Consider the following 25191-nt stretch of genomic DNA (forward strand, 5'->3'; position numbering starts at 1 on the left):
ATATGACAAGCAAACAGAAAGGACATTGTCGGGTGGGACGGAGGAGAGGGAGGAGGGAGGGAGGTTTCGGTAATGGGCCACAATAATCAACCACATTGTATATCGGAAAAAAAAAAAAAAATAAAATAAAATAAAATAAAAAATTTAAAAATAAATAAATAAAATAAATAAAAATAAATAAATAAATAAAATAAAATAAAATAAAATACTGGTCTCTACAAATAAGAAAAATAGCCATGGTTTATTGGAATAAATGATACAGACAGATGGGAAATATGACAGCAGATTTGCAGAATCCATGCTTCAGGGGAGAAAAGCTTTTAAAATGACTACATATCTTCATCACCGTAATAATAGTAAATTGAATAATTTGCTTTCAATTTGAATAATTTAGAGTTCAAGAGTAGGTCATGCAACTGCATGCTAATGAAATAACTGTAATATAGTATATGCTAGCTTAAAACGGCATGTGCAATTGTTTTGTATCTTTTGTGAAGGAATTTTTTGCTGTTTTTTTCCTATGCATTATAATAAGCAAAACCCATCAACCAGATAGTTTCTAAAAACAAACTATATAGTCTATTTGATAGCAGTATAACTCAGAGCAGGGATGTTGAAGACAGATATACCCCCATTGTACTCATGGACCGAGCTTGATATACAGACAATAAAGGAAGTGGAATGGTTCCCAGCTTTCCTAGTACTGATCACCTGGCTGCTTTGGGAAAGAGGGGGAAAAAAGGGCCTCTGCAAACTAAACAGAAAAGAAATGAATGCCTTGGAGCTGTTTGCACTTATTCCTAAGTAGGCTAAGAAAAGTAAAAATGGCAAAAAGAAGACACAGGACATTGATTCCAAACTCCTCAAGCCATCAAGATTCCCAGCCATGAAGAATGCGTGCATAGAAGTCTAGGGTAACTGGTCTCATTAAACAGATGGGATGATAAAAGTCTGGCTGACCCTGACTCTCCATCTGAGATGACAGTGGTTGGAAGTGGTTGGAAAAGCAGACTCCTGATCATTCAGTGCAACCCTGGGCTAACTGTAACTAAATTTCCCACAGCTCTTTCCAAGAAAAAGCATACAAAATAAATTCAGAGAGGTAGAGTTTGGTTGAAAGTCAACTAACTTTTGCTGTCCTAGAAGTCTCTTTACTTTTCCTCATCACTGCACCACAGTTCTTTGGATACTAAGCACTGGGCCTATTTGTAAGTACACCCATTGTGTGAAAGTCCCTCACAGGGAGTGATTGCCTTCAAGTGACCACTGAAATACAGATACCAGGACAAATGAAGTTCTTTTTTTTTCAGGACCAGCTTTAAAAATATATTCTCAAAAGGGTTGTAGTTATCTTTCTTTCTTTTAACGATCCTTAACTTCTTAAAAATTGAGAGTGTGAAGTGTTTGTGAAGCAAGTATTTATCTTATTGGGTGTTTTCATTAGTGAGGAAACTTCATGATAAGCTTAATAGGCTCACTCACTTAGGGACCAGACCATCATGTTGCAACTTTTACAAACATGTTTAAGGTGTTAAAATGTTTCAATGACAATCCACGTATGCAGCGGGGTTGTAAACACAAATTTCAGGACCCCAATATAGAAAAGAAGTTTACCAGGATAATCCAGGAGTACTCAGGTATCCGTAAAGGTCAACAGAAGTTATAACTACTTAATTATGAAATAATTTGGCTATAGGTGACGGTCAGGTCTTCGCTTCTATATTTCTCAGGCTGTTTTAAGTTAGCTGTAATTGTCACCAACACTCAGTAATGGATTAAAATACTAAGAAGTTTTATGAAAACAGAGAGTTTTGCAGGCTGTTTGGGTATGAAGACAATCTCCAAATTCTGGAAATCACTCAGGAGCTCACCTAAATGACAGTATCTAATTTATTACAGCCAAGACAGTGATATTTATTTAGGGACTTGGCTACTGAGTCAATCATTTCACTTCTTTATGACCTTTTTGAGAGACACTTATTCATGTTCATAGCAGATCAATTCAGACTTGCTCAGCTAGTCGCTTCTAACGATATTTTAGCACAAAGAACAAAATGGTTTGTTACTGATAATTGCTTCAGGAATAGCTTTAGGTAATTGCTTCAAATTTGATTTGCATTGTATCATTTAAATAATTAAAGATAACATGAGTAAAATTTAAAATATAGACTAATTTTAAGAAAATGCACTTCGAACTAATAGATTTTGCTCACCAACACTTCAGGAGCCCCAGACCATGTTTTCATTTTCAACCACCCTAATACTTGCCTGCTCATGGATAATGTCAGACAATTCTTTCACCATATCTCTGAAGTTTGACTTTAGTCCTTCATGGTACTCAATTTGATCCTCTTTAATTAGCCGCTCATTTAGTTCAAGTGCAATGCTGCATGCTTGTATGAATTTCCTGTGGGTGAACATCAAACATAAAGGTTTTGTTATTTATTTATTCATAGGAAGTCTCAGTAACAGTCAATTTGATAACTCACTTTAACCATGGCTTGCCTACAAGATTAGAATCTTATATTTTCTCACTGTGCGTTTTTAAATATCACTTCCTAAGTGTGAAATATCTTCTCCTTTCTTTTCTACCTTTGCCCTCTGGTTTCTCACCACCTTCAATACCTGGCTCAAGACACATACACTCTAAGAAGCCTATCTGCTAAGTCATCTACTGGGTATTATATTAGCTAAAGTTGTGTTAACATTACTTTGCACCTGTATATAATGAGTCATTCATTCAGAAAGAATTTATTTTGGGCTTACTATGTGCCTAATACAATGCTGGGTGCTATAAGTGTGCAGTATCTTTCCTGGGCTGGTAAGAGTAGGGACAGAAAGTTGATGACCTATCATAAAAATATTTTCTATTATTTCATGTGTTTATATTTAATGTTCACAATTAGAGTGTAGGTCTCAGGGGACAAAGTACCTCATTGCCCATTTGTTTTGTATCCCTGTCATAGCAACTAGTAGAGTCTTCTGTAGATGCGGGGCATTAATAAATACTGGTGAATGAATGACTACTTGTTACTCTGCAACCTGGAACAGCTAACACATAGATAGGAAAAATAAATGAAATAACTCAGGAGCAAATGAGTGAATAGGCTACCGTTTTTCTCCTTAGTCTATTTCACTCAACTGTTTCTCTTGTTCTGAATGTAAATTCCTTTTGTATATTAAACATTTTTTTTTTTAATATAAGACCATTCAGACATGCCCTCAACTGGCAGAATCCACGTGTAATTAAGGACACAGGATAGGAGCAAGCATATGCAATGCTCCCAATTCTATTCCAATCCCAAATAGTCTGAAATACTATAACATAAGGTCAGTCGGGCAAAGAAGGAAATTACATAATGAATGTAGGCTTGTGTTTGTGTCACTTAAAATTCCCAAAGCAATAAACTAAGTTGGCGTATTTAGTCTATTGGGTCACTAGGGCATTGTTAATGTCCTGCAGCATGAAACAGATCACACATTTCCTCACTACTTAAAGTACCATTGAGGTCACTTAGATATAGTAAAAGAGCACAGAGAATGTCCTTTTTGGAGGGGTATTATTTGGTAAATGCTTTGCTGTTTTTCTTTTAAAAAGAAAATGGAGCAGAAGAATAGAGGTCTATTCTGAAAACTACAAAGCACATACCTAAACATGTCTTTCAACTCATTCACTTTCTTAGGTGGATACTTGCAGGCTTGACTGTCATTTAAGAAAGCCCTTGCATATGCTAATGGACCGGCATTGACCTAAATTACAAAAGGAAAAAAAAAAGGAGTGTTGTCAGAATGTAATAAAAGGAGTTTTTGCATTTCTCCTTTTTATTAAAAAAACCCAAAATACATAAGAAATCTATACCCGAGAAATATACTTACTATGTTTACTACAAGTTTATATGAAAAGTCATTAACTAAAGCAAGTAATCTGCAAAGATGATATTCTAATAAATTAATTTCTGATATGTAAATATAGGGTTTGACTACAGTCATAGAGATTTATGTTAAAGTCTTCTGAAACATAAAATTTATAGAAATTAAACATCGCTTCTTCGTTAACTTAATCAAAAACAATGCACAGTAAGAGCATAACACACAATTATAATTAACGCTTGCCCTGTGCCCTTATGAAAACAATAGAAAAAAAATCAAAAAACATTTAATACATGTTGGGTGACCAATGTACCTGCACAGAAACACAGCCCTGCAATTTAAGTTGGAGTTGAATCATATCCACATCAGCAGAGGAGCAAAGCTTTTGCAGTTCTGCAGTTTTATCTTTTATTTCATCAGTAGCAACATCAATTGGTTTTAAGTTAATCTGCTGTTCACAGTTTATAGGAATCCTCTTCTTCACATAGGGAAACGAGTTTGAAGCTATTAAAATGATAAGATTGATTTACTATCTTTAAAAAAGTAGTTTGTTCAAACAGCCAAATTAAAGAAAAAATCCACTGTGCTTAATTCTCCCCATGTTTTCTCTAGAAGATGCCTTAGGGTACCATATAGTACCTACTGCTTCAGGATTGAGGGGGTAATTCTCTTTATGAGACATCTCTGAGCAATCATGAATGACATATGGGAAAAGGATGGTTTATCACATGGTCATGTTTGTGCAAACTTGTAACTAAACAGCAGAACAAGGAATGATTAAAATTTCAGTTACATGTTCTTGCTGGCCAGCTGCCACTTGTATATATCAAAAAGGACCAAGACAAATAAGAAGTTAACATACAGAGTCCTACTTACTAGTCAAGATCGTACGGCGTTTGCACTGTTCTTCAATACAGCCTTGCTTTTTGCCTGATAAAGTATAAGGAGCCTCAAAAACAAATCTGTTGATATTATGGTTTCTTTCAAACTCGGTCTTTCTTTCTGTGAGTTCTTTGTCATCAAAGTAGGGCTTCACGTAAGTGACTTGAATATGAGCATATTTTGGATCAAGCTCTTTGGCATTTACCTATAAAACAAGAAAGGCTTTTTTTTTTTTTTTTAATTCAAAGGAAGGGATAAAAAGATATAGGACACCTACTAACTCCTCTGAGATCAAATAAACACCGCCATTATGATTGTTTGCAATTGAATACACACGTGGAGGGGTTCTTTGCTCTTTTTTAAGGATCATTTACTTCTGATTATAAAGAAGCTACATAAACCTATTTGAAGACCACAGAAATGTAGGAAGAAAATAAAAATTACTGTAACCCTACCACTTGGCAATGACCACTATTCACATTTTCATATATTTACTTTCCAATCTTTTTTTGACGAATATGTATTAGAAAATTGAGATCATACTGAACATTGTTTTATAATCTGATTCCTTAAAAATATATTAAAATAGTTAATTGTGCATTATGTGAATTCTACCTCAATTAAACAACCTAAGTGTATATTAATAAAAGAGTGATCCAATACATCATGTTTATTCATACAGTCATTAAAAGTCATGCAATATAGAACTATAATATATTTTAATTGTGGGAGGAAGCTAAGACTATGACTGCAAGGAGAGAATATTTTTTGTTGTCTTAATCCAATAAAACAACACAAAATAGTGAAACTGGTTAGAAAAGCAGAGAGGTTTTGCCAGATATCTATTTTTAAATGTCTTACCCATATGTTCAAAACCATCTCCAAAAGATATAGGTAAGTCTACAAAGTGAAGAGATTACTCCCATGGTAGACAATAAAGTGTCTTTACCATTGCCATGGACTTTTCACCCTGGCAATGATGCCTACTAGCTTTTAAGAGCTTTGCATATCACTGTGCACATCAGAGTCACTCAATAATACTGCTGAGCTACAAATCCTGACCTGTATACATCCTTCCTACCTTAAAAATCAGCTGTCCTCCTGGGCAAACCCATTGCAACTAAGGACAGTCAGACATTCCTAGTGTATTTTCCCAAAATTCTGTCTATGGGGAATTATCCATTTCCTAGTAAAGGGCCTCTCTTGCTGGAACCTTTCTTACTCTGCCTTGGCAAGGCCTAGTGATATGGATAAGTTTTAGAATAAGGCCTAAGGCAACTCTCCTAAACCTACTTCACTGCAAATGTAACTACAGTTACTATTACTGAACTAAAGATATCTTAGAATAAAATGTGTGCCCCAAGATGATTTTAATCATGAAGTATATAACTGAGAATCATGATGTACAACAGCATTTACAATAATAGCTAAACTTTATTGAGCATGCCAGCCTTTATTACTATTAGTGCATGCTTTCTATGTACGAGGAATTCTAATCTCTTTCCATATATGAACTCATCTCATCCATACAACAACCCCATGAGGAAGGAACTGTTATTATCTCCTTTCACTAATAAGAAAAATGGAGCACAAAGGGGTTAAGTAACTTCCCCATAGTCACACAGCTAGCAGGTGACAAAGAATGAAGATTTTAATGCTGGTCTTTCCAAAGCCCCTGTCCTTCCTTTCACTGTCTGAAAGGCTCTATTTCCATGCTTCTCCTCCACCATCTAAAAAAGGGAAAGGTCAGGAGCAATGTACTATGCCTAGAACTAACAAATAGTGATTTCAAAATACAGGCTGTATGTTACCTTGTCTGAATCCTGAATTATTTTGACATTCTCTGTACCAAATTTTTCACCATAAAGTTTAACAAGTCTCAAGGAAATCTCTGAGAGGCCTGTGAGCTTTGGCTCTTTATAGATGTACTCCTTTCCATCCTCTTCTTCAAAAAAAGACTATTGGAAGCAAATAATAATTTATAAATAGTATGAACAAACACAGCATTTAAAGAAAATCGATCGACTAGTAATAATATACTTGAAATATATTTTACAATATTACTAAAAGCCACATGCATATATTCACCCTTTTAACTTCAAATAAATGAGAACTATCAAATTCATAATAATATGAACATATTATTGGCCTGAAGAAGATTCCCATACTAGATTTTTCTCTTTCCCTGTATACTTACCTGTTTCTTATTTGAAAGTTTTAACTACTATATATTTAACATATTCTTTAAGAAGCTTAACAGAAAATAAAACTGGTGGGGAAATCCAAACCTTATGTTTTACTCTGACCTCATAGATTTGGATATGAGAACCAAAGTGGACTTTAAACTTATAAAAGAGGCTCCCTGCTGTTGTAATGGGCACTCTATCTAGGCAGAACCCTAGAACCAATAACTGCTGCTAGAGTAATCTAATAATTCAAAGGTGAATGTTTAAAAAAAAAAGTACCTTAAGAACTAAAGTATACTTACTTGGCCATAAAAGCCAACTCTGAAGAAAGTGCCTAAAAGTCTTTTTTTGGTGTGCATAACCTCCAGAATTTTTGTGTAGGCTCCATGAAGTGTTCTATAAACTTGAGTAAGTTTCTGAAAAATGAGAATAGACAAATGAGCATTGTCTTTTGGTTAATTATTAAATGTCTTCAAAATTAATGTACAAGAATAAAAAGTACCAATATTTCCTTTTCAAAATGGTTTTGGTGGGGCCATTCACACCTTTTTCCCCATTGTCACAATTAGACAAAAGTCCTCAACCACTTTAGATCTAATGGTAGAACTTAAAATAGTCAAATAATGCTGTATTTCCCAGTACCATCCTTCATTTTATTCATATCTTACACTTGTAGAATATTGTATTATCAACTACTATTTTGTATATGTTTGAATTATTTTAACTGAAAGGGCAATAAAATGCTTTGCTTGAGCCCTTAGGTACAGAGATGTGAGAATAAAAAAATCTGTGCAAAAACTTTTGAAGAGGAAAATAAAACACAGATACAAAAATAAGTAATAGTGTAAACCTCAGTGAAAACTGCTTTTAACAAGTTCACAGACATTTCCAAAGAATATATTTTTCTGCACACCCAGAAAAAGGGAGCACATTGTGCAAAAAACATTATTAAGAATGTAAAAAGACAACCTACAGAATGGAAGAAAATATTTGCAAATCACAGATTTGATAAGAGTTTAGTACGCAGAATATATAAAGAACTCTTACAATGCAACAACAAAAAGACAAACAAATTTAAAAATTAGACAAAGGACTTGAATAGACATTTCTCCAAAAAAGATATACAAATGGCCAACAAGCACACAAAAAGTTGCTCAACATCACTAATCATTAGGGAAATGCAAATCAAAACTACAATGAGATACCACTTCGCACTCACTAAAATGGCTTTAATAAAACAAAGCAAAACAGCAGAAAACAAGAGTTGATGAGGATTTGGAGAAATAGGAACCCTAGTACATTTCTGGTGGGAATGTAAAGTGGTTCAGCCACTGTGTAGAACAGTTTGGCAGTTCCTCAAAAAATTAAACATAGGATTATCATATGACTCAGCAATCCCCATCCTAGGTATATATCCAAGAGAAGTGAAAATATATGTCTATGTAGAAACTTCTACGCAAAAGTTTATAAGAGCACTGTTCATAACAGCCAAAAGGTAGAAATAACCCAAATATCTGTCAATGGATGAACAGATAAATTGCAGCATATCCATACAATGGAAAATTATTCAGCCATTAAAAAGAATGAAGTTCTGATACATGCTACGACTTGGATGAACTCTAAGTATTATGTCAGGTGAGAGAAGCCAGACACAAAAGGTCATATTGTACTATTCCTTTTATATGACATATCTAGAATAGGTAAACCCATAGAGACAGAAAGCAGATTAGTGGTTATTATGGGAAGTAATTACTTAATAGCTATGATTTTTTCTGGGGTGATGAAAAAGTTCTGAAACTCGAGAGAGGTGGTAGGTGTACAACACTGTGAATACATTAAATGCCACTGGATTGTACACTTTAAAATGGTTAATTGTATATCATGTGAATTTCACCTCAGTTAAAAAAAGAGGAACACAGAAGGTTCTTCGTCTTAAATTCTTTCCATATTACCTCCTACAGTTGAGCTTAATTCGAGGGAAATCTTCCTTATCTTGGCTGTTATCTGACACTTTTCAGCCCATTCCACAGAGATACACTGAAAAATTATACATTGATGTCCTAGAAACAATTACTTTATCTCATGCAGACTGCTAGGGGATCTATACAGACCTTTACACCCCTACAAGGAAACAGGAGTAGTTCCCCTATAGAAAGTATCATTTCTAATGTGTAGAGAAGATATATTTTTCTTTCTTCCCTATTGGTTGGTTGAGTAGCAAACTGCTCCCAGGGTTTCTAATAGCCTGATCTTCACCCTAAGAATGAGAAAATGGGGCCTTTATTTTGAAACTCTTACAAAAGTTTTTAGAATGTAATGCTTTGCTGGAAGGGGTAATGGCAAGTCTTGTTTTGTCTCATAGGCTATTCTTTGCCATCTGTATTACTTAGGTTTAATTATTTAACTCTAGGTTATTAATATAATCACTTGAACTACACTATGATTTTTCAGGCATGCCCCATATACACCAAATGTCTGGCAAAGAAAGACCTAGAACCTGGGAAGAAAAAGTGAGTTTGATCAGAACCAGTTTGGAGTACAGATCAGAACACTACCCAGATGATATTAAATGTCTGTGTTTTCACTCTTAGAAACTTCTTCTACGATGAAAGAGCACTTGCTATATTTAAGAATAAATTCCTTTGTGTTTTTTGTTTGTTTGTTTGTTTTTTGGAATGGCTAGAATCCTAAATCACCCCTTCCAAGCATAGTAGTGGTAGAAGTTATGATATGGACTCAGAGACCTGAATATAAAAAATTCCTGTCAGTGCTGGTGGCAACAGCTGTTCATTATACTACTATTCTTTATTAACTACTCTTTATCAATAGTGTATGTAGTAGGCCAAATTGAGGGAAAAAAAAAAAAACTCCTCATAATAGGGTATTAGTAGAGTCTTATTACCTTCCCCACTGTCATCTGATGGCACCTTTAGTCTCCCTACCAAACTACAAAAAACAAAATCATGTCTATGTCTCTTCCTTGGGTAACATGGGAATTCAATAGCTTTTTATAGCGGAGGTGGAGTGAAAACAACACTGTTTATTTTATGCCCTGAGAGGAAGAGGGGAGGTTGCTACATGAAAATATTTTGAGAACCACTGGTCTGATTTAAATGTCAATTTATATTTTGGATCTTTTACCCTTAATTTCACTTGGAAAATATATATGAATATAAAGTAGGATTTTAATCTTAGTATTTAACAGCATTTTTAAGGATTCCAACATTCAAACTGGACAAACATATCAAAATGATACACTAAGTATTTATTTCTGTGATAAGATACAAATGTCATCATATAACAAACCTTTAATTCTTTAGAGGGCACACAGTACAGTGATGTTACATAACTATATTACTATTTTTCCTAAGACCAAAATAAAATATGTAAACCAATGATGAAAATGTTTACATTGCCTACCTCAAACTCACGACGTTTCTCATAAATTGGAATGATCAGCTTGGAAATCTCAGAAATTACTTCATAACGTTCTGCCTTCCATAAGCCATCCACACATTGTTCTAGCAACTCCAGCAAAACTTCCTGCATTAACAGAAAAATCCAATCAGAAATTAAAAGTAGTTTTACAGTTTTAGACAAATAAATTTTGAACCATTTCAAGTTAATAAAGAACAAACAGAATGTACTAAATTTAATGAAATGCACAGAAATACACTTGTGTGACTATATTTTCTAAATCAAATATTTGAAATATTTGAAATAAAAAAACATACTTAAAATATGAAATTAATGTTAACAATAGTAAACTATATCTATTTTGTTTATTCACATAATGAAGATATTAACTGTATGTACGAATGGTAACACATTAAGAAGGAATGTCTTTTATAAGGAATACAGGTTGAGTAGTTCTTATCCAAAATGCTTGGGAACATTGGGCCAGCCTGTGGCTCACTCGGTAGAGTGCGGTGCTGGTAACACCAAGGCCACGGGTTCGGATCCCATATAGGGATGGCCAGTTGGCTCACTGGTTGAGCGTGGTGCTGACAAAATGCTTGGGAACAGAAACGTTTTGGACTCTGAATTTTTTTTTTAAAATATTTGCATTAGACTTACTGGCTGAGCATCCCAAATCCAAAAATTGTAAATCTAAAATGCTCCAATGAGTATTTCCTTTGAACGTCATGTTGGCACTCAAAAAGTTTTGGATTTTGGAGCATTTCCGATTTTGGATTTTTGGATTAGGGATGCTCAACCTGTATGTTGTTTGTTCCAAATTGAGGGTGTATGAAAGTCTAACAGAGTAAATTCCACTAAGCCTATAAATGTCCATTATTTTTCTTTTATACTGAAATTATATTTACACGTAATATTAGTCTCAAGAAAACTTGACAACTTATCTAGATGTTGCATTAGTGATTTAGGTGTTTATTAAAATGATGCAATTTTAGTAATGAGCGCCTCCCTCATGACTGTTGGTCCTAAAATTTGTGAGAATAATAGGATAACACCTCAAGACTGAGATCTCTGACCCTGCCAGAATAATAACAGCTACTATAAAACTATGTTGCGAACATCATCTCATATTCTCCAGTCATAAAAAGATGAGCCAATTATTGATGTTATAAGTCTTAAAGTCTTAACAGCTTCTTTCTGTCTTAAAATATGCACTTCAGACCTAAAGAACTGATTGTGAAAATGGTTCTTTCTGTATCTCTATGTCCTTTAGACAATCAAACTGTTCTTCTAGCTCTTTCACTTGTTTTTCCTGTTTAGCCAGTGGCAACACCCTACAAACCCTTAACTAGAAAACTAAGAATGAGTTTTTACTTTATCCTCTGTTATGGGGAGAACTGTGTCCCACCAAAAGATAGGCTGAAGTCCTAACCCCCAGTATGTCAGAATGTAACCTTCTTTGGAAATAGGGTCATGGCAGATTTAGTTAGTTAAGATGAAGCCATACTAGAGTAGGGGAGCCATTAACTCAATATGACTGATATCCTTATAAGAAGAGAGAGACATACAGGGAAAACACCACGTGGCTACAGAGGCAGAGATCGGAGTAACGCAGCTGCAAGCCAAGGAATACCAAGTCAACAGCTACCACCAGAAGACAAAGAAAGCTTCTATGTGGAGTCTCAGAGGAAGCATGGCCCTGATGACACCTTGATTTCAGATTTCTAGAATCTATAACTGCGAGACAATAAATTTCTGTTATTTTAAGCCACCCAGTTTGTGAGACTTTACATGACAGCCCTAGTGCTATGGTCTGAATGTTTTTGTACTCCCAAAATTCATGTTAAAATTCTAACCTCAAAAGTGATAGTATTAGGAGGTGTGGCCTTTGGGAGGTGATTAGTTCATGAGGGCAGAGCTCTCCTGAATGGGATTGGTGCACTTATAAGAGACCCCAGAGAGCTAGCTCACACCTTCCACCATGTGAGGACACAGTGAGAAAGTGCCATCTATGACCAGGAGATGGACCCTTGCCAGACACTGAATCTGCTGGTGCCTTGATCTTCAACTACCCAACCTCCAGTACTGTGAGAAATAAAATTTCTGTTGTTTATACACTACCTAGTCTATGGCATTTTGTTATAGCAACTCAAATACATACCTAGGAAACTAACACACTGTCTCTTTCTTTACTCATCCTCTTTCTAATGAGTTCATCGCCAAGTCCTGCCAGTTTTATTTCCTAAAGATTTCTCAAGTTTAATCCTTCCTCTCTATTTCCACTCTCACTGCTAAGGTTCAAGACTTCACCATTTTTTTTCTAACTGATCTTTCTGTGCCAGCCTTGGCACTTTCAAATATACCCTCTACACTTCTGCAATAGGGTTCTGATTAAAATGCAAACCTGACCATGTCACTCTCCCCTTTTAAAAATCTATCAATGGCTCCCATCACCCACAGAACACAGGACGAGCTCCTTCATTTGGCACATGAGGCTTACAATGAGCTGGTCGATACTTCTATAATCTCAACATTCATCATACCAAGCCTTGTACTTTATGCTCCAACAACAGTGAATTACTAATAGTTTCCCTGAAGCACAATGGTATGTCTAAGCTTTTTGCCTTCATTTAAGCTGTACCCTTTGCTCTTTACTTTCTTTCACTTGGTTAATCTCTTTAAAATAGCTTAGGTATCACCTTTTCCAGAATCCTTCTCCTGATCAACACAGGGTAGGCAAGACAATAGACAACTTTTTTCCTAATTTGCTAATTCTTTTGGTAAATATTTATCACTATACTTGCACATTATTTGTACATTGTCTACATATATGACCTTCCAAATAGGCTGTGACTCTTTGAGAGTAGGGAGATTATCTTATTTATATTTATTTCTCTAGTAACTAGTATAGTGGTACTGTATAGCAAGTGTTCAATAAATGTTACTACTTGAATAAAGCATCTGTATATTAGCAATTAATAGCAAATTAAAATTTCCAGCCACAGTGGAAAAGATGAACTTTGGGGGAATTAAATATCAGTTACAAACTAGTAGGGTTTACCCAAGGAATGTAAAGTTGGTTTACAATTAGAAAAAAAAGAATCAATGTAACATACCACCGCATAAAACAAATAAAGGAGAAAAATGATATTTCCATCAATAGATGCAGGAAAAAAGCATTTAAAAACCCCCCTCAGTACCCATTCATGATATTAAAAAAGAATTCAGGAAACAAGAGATAGAAGAGACCTTCTTCAATCTGATTAAGGGTATCTACTAAAAACCTAAAGGCTAAACACTTTTCTCCTATGACTGGGAACAAGTCAAGAATATCTGCTCTCACGACTTGTATTCAACTATATGCTGATGGTTCTAGCCTGTAAAACAAGGCAAGAAAAAGAGAAAAGGCATTCAGATTATAAAAAGTAAAAAGTGTCTTTCTGTGCAGATGGCATGATTCTGTATGCAGAAAATCCTAAGGAATATACAAACTACTGAAACTAATAAGCGGATTTAGCAAGGTTGCAGGATATAAGGTCAACAACGGAAATTATTATATTTCTACGTACTGGCAACAACATATTGAAAAATAAATAGAAGAGCAAGAAATACTATGTACGATAGCATCAAAACATCAAATATCTAGCCATTAATCTAACAGAAGATTTCTATCCTAAAAACTACAAAATATTGCTGGAAGAAATTAAAGACAACCTAAATAAATGTTTATTGATCAGAACATTCAATATCATTAAGCTCTCCATCCTTCATGTAGTGATATATAAATTTAACAAAATCCCTACAAAACTTCCAACAGGCTATTTTGAAGAAATAGAAAAGATGGTTCAAATTATATATGGAAATTCAAAGGATGTAGAATAGCCAGAACAATTTTGAAAAAGAATAGAGCTGGAGGGCTAACACTACCTGATTTCAAGACTTATCATAAAGTTATAGAAATTGAAAAAGTGTGATACTGGCATAGAGATGGGCAAATAGGTCAGTGGTACAGAACAGAGTGTCCGGAAATAGCCTACAAATATATGAAGAACTAAAGTCTTAACTGAAGTGCCAGAGTAAATTCAATGGGGCAAAAAGAAAGTCATATTTTCCCCAAATGGTGTGGAATATCTAAATATCTGTCTCTACAAAAAGGAACCTTGACCTCTAGATAGATTACAGACCCAAACAAAACTTAGAAAATTTCTGGAAGAAAACATATGACAATATGGTCATGATCTTGTGGTAGGCAAAGATTTCTTAGGCCAGATACAAAAAGAAAAAACCACTAAAAATGATAAATTGAAACCAGAAACAATAAAAAGAGACAAAGAAGGCCATTATATAATGATAAAGGGGTCTATCAAGCAAGAAGACATAACAATCATAAATATATATACACCCAACACTGGAGCACCCAGATATGTAAAGCAAACACTATTAGGCTTAAAGAGAGACCCCCAATACAAGAATAGTAGGGGACTGAACACCCCTCTCTCAGCAATGGACAGATCATCTAGGCAGCAAATCAACAGAGAAACACAGGACTTAAACTATACTTTAGACAAATCAGACCTGGCAGATAGCTATAGAACATTTCATCCAACAACTACAGAATACACATTCTTCTTATCATCACATGGAACATTCTCCAGGACAGACCATATGTTAGGTCACAAATTGAGTCTCAACAAATTTTTAAAAACTAAAAGCATTTCAAGTGTCTTTTCAGGCCACCATGGATTAAAACTAAAAATCAATAACAAGCAAAACTCTGGAAACTATACAAATACATAGAAATTAAACAACATGCTCCTGAACAACCTATGGATTCCAGAAGAAATTAAACAGGAAATTGAAAAATTTGTTGAAACTAATGAAAATAAAGATACATCATACCAAAATGTGTGGGATACTGCAAAAGCAGTTCTATGAGGGAAGTTTACAGCAATAAATGCTTATATCAAAAAACAGAAAGATTTCAAATAAATGACCTAATGCTATATCTCAAAGAACTAGAAAAACAGGAACAATCCAATTCCAAAATTAGTAGACAGAAAGAAATAATTAGGATCAGACCACAACTAAATGAAATAGAGATCCAAAAAAATGATACGAAAGATCAGTGAATCAAAAAGTTGGTTTTTTGAGAAGATAAACAAAATAGACAAGCCATTAGTAGGCTAACTAATTAAAGGAGGAGACATTACAACTGATACCACAGAAATACAAAGAATCAATCATTAGAGACTATTATAAACAACTAAATGCCAACACACTTGAAAACCTGGAGGAAATGAATAAATTTCTGGACACATACGAACTCCCAAGACTGAACCAAGAAGAAATAGAACACCTGAATAGAACAATAACAAGAAATGCAATTGAAGTAGTAATCAGCAGTATCCCAAAAAGGAAAGCCCAGGACAGGATGGCTTTACTGCTGAATTCCACCAAACATTTAAAGAGGAATTAATACCAATTATCTTAAAAATATTTCCAAACACTGAAACAGAAGCCAATCTCCCAAACTCATTCTATGAGGCCAGCATCACCCTGATACCAAAACCAGACTAAGATACAACAAAAAAAGAAAACTACAGGCCAATATTTCTGATGAGCATAGATACAAAAATCCTCAACATAATATTAGCAATCAGAAAACAGCAACATATCACAAAAAATTATACACCATGATCAAGTGGGATTCATCCCAGGGATGCAAGTGTGGTTCAACATACATAAGTCAATTGCAGATAGATCTATCATATGACCCAGCTATCCCACTGCTGGGAATATACCCAGAGGAATGGAAATCATCAAGTCAAAGGTATACCTGTTCTCCAATGTTCATCACAGCACTCTTTACAATAGCTAAGAGTTGGAACCAGCCCAAATGTCCATCATCAGATGAGTGGATACGGAAAATGTGGTATATCTACATAATGGAATACTACTCAGCTATAAAAAAGAATGAAATACTGCCATTTTCAATGACATGGATGGACCTAGAGAGAATTATATTAAGTGAAACAAGTCAGGCACAGAAAGAGAAATATCACATGTTCTCACTTATTTGTGGGAGCTAAAAATAAATAAATAAACACACAAAAATACCGGGCGGGGGAGGGAGAAGACTTAACAATTACCATTCCTTGAAGTTGATATGACAAGCGAACAGAAAGGACATTGTTGGGAGGGAGGGGAGAGAGGGAGGAGGGAAGGAGGTTTCGGTAATAGGCCACAATAATCAACCACATTGTATATTGACAAAATTAAATTAAATTAAATTAAATTAATAAATAAAATAAATATGATACACCACATCACAAAGCAAGGACAAAAACCATATGATTATTTCAATAGATACAGAAAAAGCATTTGACAAAATTCAACATCTCTTCATGATAAAGGTTCTCAGCAAATTAGGTATAGAAGGAAAGTATCTCAACACAATAAAAGCCATATATGACAAACCCACTGCCAACATCATCCTGAGTGAGGAAAAGTTGAAAGCTTTTCCCCGAAGAATGGGAACAAGACAATGATGCCCACTCCCACCGTTCCTATTTAACATAGTGTTGGAAGTACTAGCCAGAGCAATCTGGCAAGAGAAAGAAATAAAGGGCATCCAAATTGGAAAGGACAAAGTCAAACTGTCCCTGTTTGCAGATGACAAGATCCTATATAGAGAAAAACCTAAAGACTCTACCAAAAAACTCTTAGAGCTGATAAATGACTTCTATAAAGTTGCAAGATACAAAATCAACATGCAAAAATCAGTAGCATTTTTATACTCTAAGAATGAACTAACAGCAAAATAAATGAAGCCCATTTATAATAGTCACCAAAAAAAAAAAAAAGTACCTTGGAATAATTTAACCAAGGAGGTGAAAGATTTCTACAATGATAACTACAAATCACTGCTGAAATAAATTAAAGAGGACATAAAAAGATGGAAGGACAGTCTATGCTCTTGGATTGGAAGAACTAACATTGTGAAAATGTCCATGCTACCAAAAGTGATCTACAGATTCAATACAATCCCTATCAAAATACCAATGACATTCTTCACAGAAGTAGAAAAAACAATCCTTTTTTTTTTTTCGTTAAATTTTTATTTTGTCAATGTACAATGTATATGATTATTATAGCCCATCACCGACACCTCCCTCCCTCCTCCCTCTCTCCCCTCCCCCCCAAGAATGTCCTTTCCGTTTGCTTGTTGTAACAACTTCATAAAAGTATAGTTGTTATATCTTCTTCCCCCCCCCGTTTTTTTTTTTGTGTGTATGTGGGTGAATTAATTTGTTTGTTTTTTTAGCTCCCACCAATGAGTGAGAACATGTGGAATTTCTTTTTCTCTGCCTGACTCACTCAATATTATTCTCTCAAGGTCCATCCATGTTGTTGCAAATGGCAGTATTTCATTCGTTTTTATAGTGGGGAAAACAATCCTAACATTCACATGGAACAACAAAAGACCCCGAATAACCATAGCAATCCTAAGCAAACAAAACAAAAAACAAAAAACAAAGTCAGAGGCATAACGTTACCTGACTTCAAATTATACTACAAAGCTATAGTAACCACAACAGCATGGTACTGGCATAAAAATAGACATTGAGACCAATGGAACAGAATAGAGAACGCAGAAATCAACCCACATACTTACAGCCAACTGATCTTTGACAAAGGCACCAAGAACATACATTGGGGAAAAGACTGCTTCTTCAATAAATGGCGCTGGGAAAACTGGACATCTATATGCAGAAGAATGAACTTAGACCTGTACCTCTCACTATATATCAAAATCAATTCAAAATGAATTAAAGACATATATAAGATCTGAAACTATAAAACTCATAAAAGAAAATATAACGAAACACTTCAGGAAGCAGGACTGGGAAAAGACTTTATGAACAAGACTGCACAAGCATAGGCAACAAAAGGAAAAAAAAACCAAATGGGATTATATCAAACTAAAAAGTTCTGAATGGGAAAAGAAACAGTTAGCAGAGTGAAAAGACAACCTACAGAATGGGAGAAAATATTTGCAAACTGCATCTGACAAGAGATTAATACCCAGAATATACAAGGAACTCTAACAACTTTACAGTAAAAAAAATAAATAAATAAAACAAACAAACAAAAAAAATTAAAAAATGGGCCAAGGAACTGAACAGGCATTTCTCAAAGAAAGACATACAAATGGCCAACAGACATGAAACAATGCTCAACAACACTAAGCATCAGGGAAATGCAAATCAAAACCACATTTAGATATCATCTCATGCCAGTTAGACTGGCTATTATCAAAAAGACAGAGAGTAACAAATGCTGACAGGATGCAGAGAAAGGGGAACCCTTCTATGCTGTTGGTGGGACTGTAAATTAGTGCAGCCATTATGGAAAATGGTATGGAAGTTCTTCAAGCAACTACAGATAGAACTGCTGTACAATCCAGGAATTCCATTGCTGGGTATATACCCAAAGGAATGGAAATCATCATGTTGAAGGGTACCTGCACTCCCATGTTTATTGCACCTCTATTTACAATAACCAAGATATGGAACCAACCTACATGTCCACCAATGGACAACTGGATAGGGAAAATGCAGTACATATACACAATGGAATATTACTCTGCCATAAAAAGGAATGAAATTCTGCCATTTGCAGCAACATGGATGAAATTAGAGAAAATTGTGTTAAGTGAAAAGCCAAGTACAGAAAGAGAAATACTGCATGTCTTTACTCATAAGTGAGAGCTGAAAAAAAAAAAAAAAACAACAAACCAAAAGAGAAAGAAAGATACAAAAATCACAATAATTCGTTGAACTTTCAGAAGGAGAGAATGGAATTGAGGCCACCAGAGGTGGGAAACGGGGAGGAGGATGGGAGGTTAGAAAGAAATTGGTAAAGGGCCACAAAAAATGTTTACATTGTGTAATGATAGAAAAAAAAACTTTAAAAAGTTTTTAAAAGTAAACTGAAAATGCGACCTTAAAAAAATGATAAGTTGGACTTCATCAAAACCAAACCCTTCTATTCAACAAAAAACTCAATTGAGAAAATGAATAGACAAACCAGACTGGTAAATAAATTTGCGGCACATATATCTGACAAAGGACTTATATCCAGAATATAGGAAGAACTCCCACAAATCAACAGTAAAAGAGTGAGCAAGGGAATTTCTAGAAATGGACAAAAGACTTAAACATTTCACAAAAGAAGATATATGAGAGGCCAAGGAGCACATGAAAAAGTGCTAAACATCATTAGTCATTAGGGAAATGCAAATAAAAGCTACAATGAGATACTAATTCATGCCTAACAGAATGGCTAAAATATAATTTTAAAAAGACTAGCAACATCAGATGATAGTGAGGATGTGGAGCAAGTGGAACTCTCAACCATTGCTGGTGGGAGTATAAGATGGCACAAGCACGTTGAAAAACTCTTTGGCAATTTCTTGTAAAGCTAAATATATATCTTCCCTAGGATCCAGCAATTCCATTCCTAGGTATTTACCACAAGAGAAATGAAAGCATATGTTAACAAAAGGTCACAGATAAGAATGTTAAAACAACCTTATTCATAACAACCCCAAACTGGCAACAATCCAAAATCTATCAACAGGAAAATGGATTTAGAAATTGCTTATCAAGACAATGGAATATTATTTAGTAATGAGAAAGAACAAACTTTTGATATATTCAACAATATGGATGAATCTCAAAAACATTAGGTTAAGCAAAAGAAGCCAGATAGAAAAGGGTACATACTGCATGATTCTACTTTTAGGACGTCAAAACTAATCTATGTTGATAGATACTAGATGGTGGGGGCAGAAAGACTGACTAGAAATGGGCATAAGTGAACTTTTCCCACAGGAATGGATGCATTCTATTTCTTGTTTCTGATTGTAGGTTACATGGGTATATACAAATGTCAAAATTCATCAAACTGTTCATTTATGGTGTATGCATTTTATTGTATGTTAATTATATCTTCAAAAACTGTTGCAAATCAAGTTGGAAACACATTTTCAGAAACAAATTATATTTCATTATTACTGGTTTAATTCATATATTTAAATACAAGCACTAAATGGACATCAGTTTGTATTTTTCATTTCGATATACAAAGGTACTTCAAAAGTTCATGAAAAGATTAATGAACTTTTAATTCTATTTTTCCATGAACTTTTTGAAGTACCCTTGTAACTTTTAAACCAGTGTCATTTTTTCCCCCCATCACCTAGGGCATGAGGAGGAAGCCTTCTTATGTAAACTAAAACAAAAACGGCACCTGGTAGAACATGATTCTGCCTGCATACACCAAATAAATATATGTATAAATTATTACTATAGAACACAAAAGAATTCTGACAAATGTGTTTAACATACAGAAAACTGTTTATAGTTCTTGACTAATAAGAAAAGTTACTGCTCTCCTTGAAGGTATAAAAAAGGCTCAAGGTCATTTCTACAAATACGTTGAAGCTGCTATTTGGAAGTTAAGGGTGTTAAGTTCAGTTGTGCAGAACTCCTTATCTCCCATGAAATCCTCTGAATCTTTCTGCTGTCAGCCTGTAAAAGCTGGAGGTCTCTCAAAATCATCTAAGATCAAGAAAAGTAAATTAACTTGACCAAGGCTTTACAGTCAAAAATTGAGCTGGGATTAAAATTCAGGTATCTTGATTCCCTGTTATGATCAATTAATTCAGCAAACCATGTTTTAAATATCTATTCTTTTAGGTTCTTCGGATAAAAGGATACCAACTTACCTTTAAGAAACCTCACTGCCAAGTAGGTCAATGATAAAGGCTGACATTTATGTAGCACTTAATGACTTATACAGAGCTTTCACATACATTGTGAAGTGACCAGGATAGTATGCTGTCCTTATTTTACTGATGAGGAGAGAGGCTAATATAGAAATAGAAGGTAAAGCTTCTAGGTGTATCATTTTAGCTAAACAAACCAGAGCTAACTTGAGATTTGCTTGTATTTTAAAAGTCAATTCATAAAATATGTATAAAGTGTTTCACTGTACCTTTAACTTGATTGCTTCTTATGTTTCTTAATACAATATTTTAAAAAATGTAATCTTATGGGACTATGACTTCTTCAATCTCTCTGCTTTTGTGTGTTTCTTTTTTCCCATTCCCACTCTTTAACTGTGAAATTTTTTCCATGCTTCAGTCCTTGGTTCTCTGGTCTTTACTTGCTATGTTATGTTTTATACTCACCCTGCTTTGATTCTCACAAGGATATGACTTCCAGATGTGTATTCCTAACCCTGATCTCTCCCCTTAGATTCAGTTCGGCATTTCTAATGACCTGATGATTATCTCCATTTCAATAACCTTTCATTTCAAATTCAACTTGAATCTAAAATGGAAATTCATCTTTCCTATAAAACCATCCATCTATCATTTTTTCTTAATATTCAAACCTGAAATCTTAGAGCTACCTTTGACTCTTGCCCTCCAACAGCCAGCAAGTCTTCCTCCTTTCCTCACAGTGTTGCCTGAATCTTTCACTATCCTGGTTTAGGCCCTGACTGCCTCACATCTGGACAACTGGGGCAGCCCTCTCTCCAGCCTCTGCCAGCAGCCCCTACCCTTCTACATCCGATACATCTCCCACATTATTACCAAATTAACCTTCCCTCTTCCTTGCTTTCATCTTGTCATTATCCTGCTCAAAAACCTTTGATGGCAATTCAACATTCCACTGAATAAAGCCCAAATGTTCTAAATTTCTCAAAATCTGGCCTCAACTACTACTCTTCTCCACATAAACCCATTTGTTGAACCAAAAGGATCCACTCACTGTGCCTCAGACATGCCTTATACTTTCCTGCCTCTTAGCCTTTGTCTCTGCTATTCCCCTTCTGTTAGAATTCCTTCAGGTGTCCTCAGTCTTCAAACCCCTCTGTAATCATACCTCCTGTTCTACCACAGCTCAAAAGCATCTCTCTCACCTTTGACATTGCATGGCACTTGTCTACACTATTCAAATAGCACCATTTTGTGTAAGTATATTATCTCTTCCGGTGGACCCTGGAGGTCAGCGACCAGCCATTTCTAATTATTTTATAGTCCCTAAATCACCAAGTCCAGAGCCTTGCTCATAAGTCAGTACTCAGTAAATCTTTGTTGGTTGATTGACAGCTGATACTGTTTTCTATCCATCTGAAGTTCAGAACAGAAACTTTCTATTTTTAAATACTTTTATACATACTCTGATTAGCCGAAGTAAAGGACAATGTTAACTGTATTTTTTATGGAAATTTTTCCAAAGTATGTTGACTCTGATCTGTTTACTGGCATGGTGATTTGAGGATGTTAAATGCTATGTTTCTAAAACTAGACAATAGGAACAGTTCAGAGACACGGCTCTCCATTCTAAACAGGGACATCTTTGCCCTGGGAAGTTTTAATGCTTAAAGTCCATTAACCTTTAGTTACCTTCAAAATTAAGTTAGCTGAAATAATCTTTTAATATAAATAAGTTTTAAGAAGTGAAATTTATATAACTGGCAATGCAGGCTCTAGAATCTTACTTCACTATACTGGACATCCATCATCCCAGCATCTTCTTTCATTGCTCCTTCTTCGTCTATATTAGGAGTAATTTTCTTGAAGGCTGAACATCCATTAGGGAATAATTCTGTGTGAATAAAAAGCAGCAGAATAAATGTATAAAAAAGTGTTTGGTAAATAACAAAGGACCTTACAGGGATTGGCTATTTTAAAATAAACACAGACATTTTTGTAAGGATCAAAGTCATAAGTCCATTTTCAGTTACAAAAACAATTTACAAGTTATTTCCATTACATATTCTATCAGTCTTTTTCCCAAAGGGAGCTCAAGTTACTTACAAAAAAAGTTTCATTCTTTGACTATCCATCATCTTCAGTGGCTAGTAGATGTTCCCCTACTGTGACGGTGCAATCTAAGAATTTTTATTAAAATTTTGATCCTGTGTACATTTGTGATCTATCATCTAAACAAGAGAGCAGGCATAGTTCGGATAACCACTGAATGATCTTTGGTAACTACTTCTAGTGCCTAATTTCACTGATAATTGGGAAAAGTTGTTGAAGGAGGCCTAGCCTAGGACTTGTAAGAGGCAGGAAATAAAATAGATGGCAGGGATAAAGCACCCTTGGAGAAATGGAACGGGACATTGGAAGAACCATAGCTTTTGGATCCCAGCTCTATCGCTGTATGATTTTGGACATGTTTATCTCCCTGGGACTGTAAAGTTGCATCATCTGTAAAATAGGGATAGTAATAGCTACTTTATGAGAATTAAATTAAATGTAAAGTGTTTAGAACAGTAAATTATTATTACCAAACAAGCCTACCAATAAATAAACTAGCTTTCCCAAGACAGAATAAAATAATTGCTGCCAGCTGCACCCCTGGGAAGTAGGAACTGAACTCAAGCTGAGAACAGCTGCTATAGGACTGTGGACCAAATTGTTACTGTCAAGCAAGAGTCTAAGGTGTAGAAGGCCATATGGTTGCCCTGTAACTCCTGCTCTGACTACCTTTACCTTATCTAAATGGGTTGTAATTTTAGAATTCGAGGAAAATTCAGCCTCCTTTTAACAGAATTTGTTAGCCAGTAAAAGAGTTTCCTTGTGATGGCGGCAGGTCACAAAAAGAACAAATAGCTATTGCAATACAAAAAATACAAAATAGCTACTGTCCTACAGCTTTTCTAATAGTGATACCTAGACATAATAATCTTTACTCACAACTAAGTGTCTGGTAATCTTCCCAGGGTTAGAGGTTGGGGAAAGAAGAAGGAAGGCTTAAGAAAGCCAGACTTCATGTCGAAGAGATTTCTCAGAATTCTGGTGGAAGAAAAGGTCACGTATGAGGGCTTGGATTTTGCTAACTCTTATCTATATGAAAGCTAACTAGATATACATCTTCTGGGTAAGATGCTTGATAGAACATGAGTTATCAAATAAGCAACACACTTCTGTGAGAGAGAGATAGAAGTCTGGTGGGGAAAGATGGGGTTATTTAGAACTACTTTTTCAAGAAGGGAGAAATACATGGGGAGTAGTCAGTGGGTTTCCATTAAGAAAGAAAGAGAGTTAGAAATAAAAGTGATATTTAGTTTTATTCACCAGATTTTAGGGCAATTTTTGTTCAAAGAAATTAGGTAATAAAAGGCACTGAAGACAGAACATAACATGCTTCATTCCTGAAAATAAGCATGCCTAAAATGGTAACAAAATCTAGAATTGGCCAGTACTCAACCATAACAAGAGGAACTTGCACCAGAATGTAAATCAATTCATCATTTCCTTCTTCAACAAAGTTTTTCTATGGATAAAAAAAAAAAAGTCAGCTGAACTAAACAGTCTCTTTAGTGACACAGTTGATTTACATTTAGGACAAAACTCCTTATCTTGTTATGAGCCAGTAACAAACAGTTCTCAGTCTAGCAGCTGGTCTGTGGGACACTCTGAGAAGTAGTGAATTAGGAGAACTTTTTGAAATTTGGAAGAAAATATCCCACTTGATTACCTCTATGAAGTCAAGAGCTAGGCAGTAAAGAAGAAGGCCCAAGAATTGAATGAACAGATCAAGAATGTAGTCTTCATCATCAAAAAAGAGGGTCAATCCCTGAAGACCTCAGGCAGCTAGGTGCATAACTGGGAAAAAATTCCTGTCTGTTCAGAAGGGATTATTACTTTAAGCTATTCCCAAATGCAGGGCTTTTCTACAGTGTTGTGATTTAGGTGAGAAAAAAGAAAGGCACACTAGTACACAAGAGATCAGATGAGGCTAAAAGCATC

The 25191-nt window shown here is 35.0% G+C and overlaps 1 protein-coding gene across 3 annotated transcripts in view; it reads right to left on the bottom strand.

Moving 5' to 3' along the window:
* Positions 1–25191, bottom strand: part of DOCK11 (dedicator of cytokinesis 11) — a 170557-nt gene that overhangs the window by 2144 nt on the left and 143222 nt on the right. For all 3 annotated transcript variants that reach the window (XM_008569403.1, XM_008569406.1, XM_008569404.1), the window contains 8 exons: positions 22932–23038; positions 10359–10481; positions 7241–7354; positions 6564–6710; positions 4747–4957; positions 4184–4374; positions 3650–3750; positions 2269–2407 (listed from right to left, as the gene is read on the bottom strand). In XM_008569403.1, the coding sequence (XP_008567625.1) occupies positions 2269–2407; positions 3650–3750; positions 4184–4374; positions 4747–4957; positions 6564–6710; positions 7241–7354; positions 10359–10481; positions 22932–23038 (1133 nt within the window). The remainder of the gene's footprint in view (positions 1–2268; positions 2408–3649; positions 3751–4183; positions 4375–4746; positions 4958–6563; positions 6711–7240; positions 7355–10358; positions 10482–22931; positions 23039–25191) is intronic.

This window comes from Galeopterus variegatus, unplaced genomic scaffold (assembly GCF_000696425.1).
Source record: "Galeopterus variegatus unplaced genomic scaffold, G_variegatus-3.0.2 Scaffold492, whole genome shotgun sequence".
In the NCBI taxonomy this organism is placed as follows: domain Eukaryota; kingdom Metazoa; phylum Chordata; class Mammalia; order Dermoptera; family Cynocephalidae; genus Galeopterus; species Galeopterus variegatus.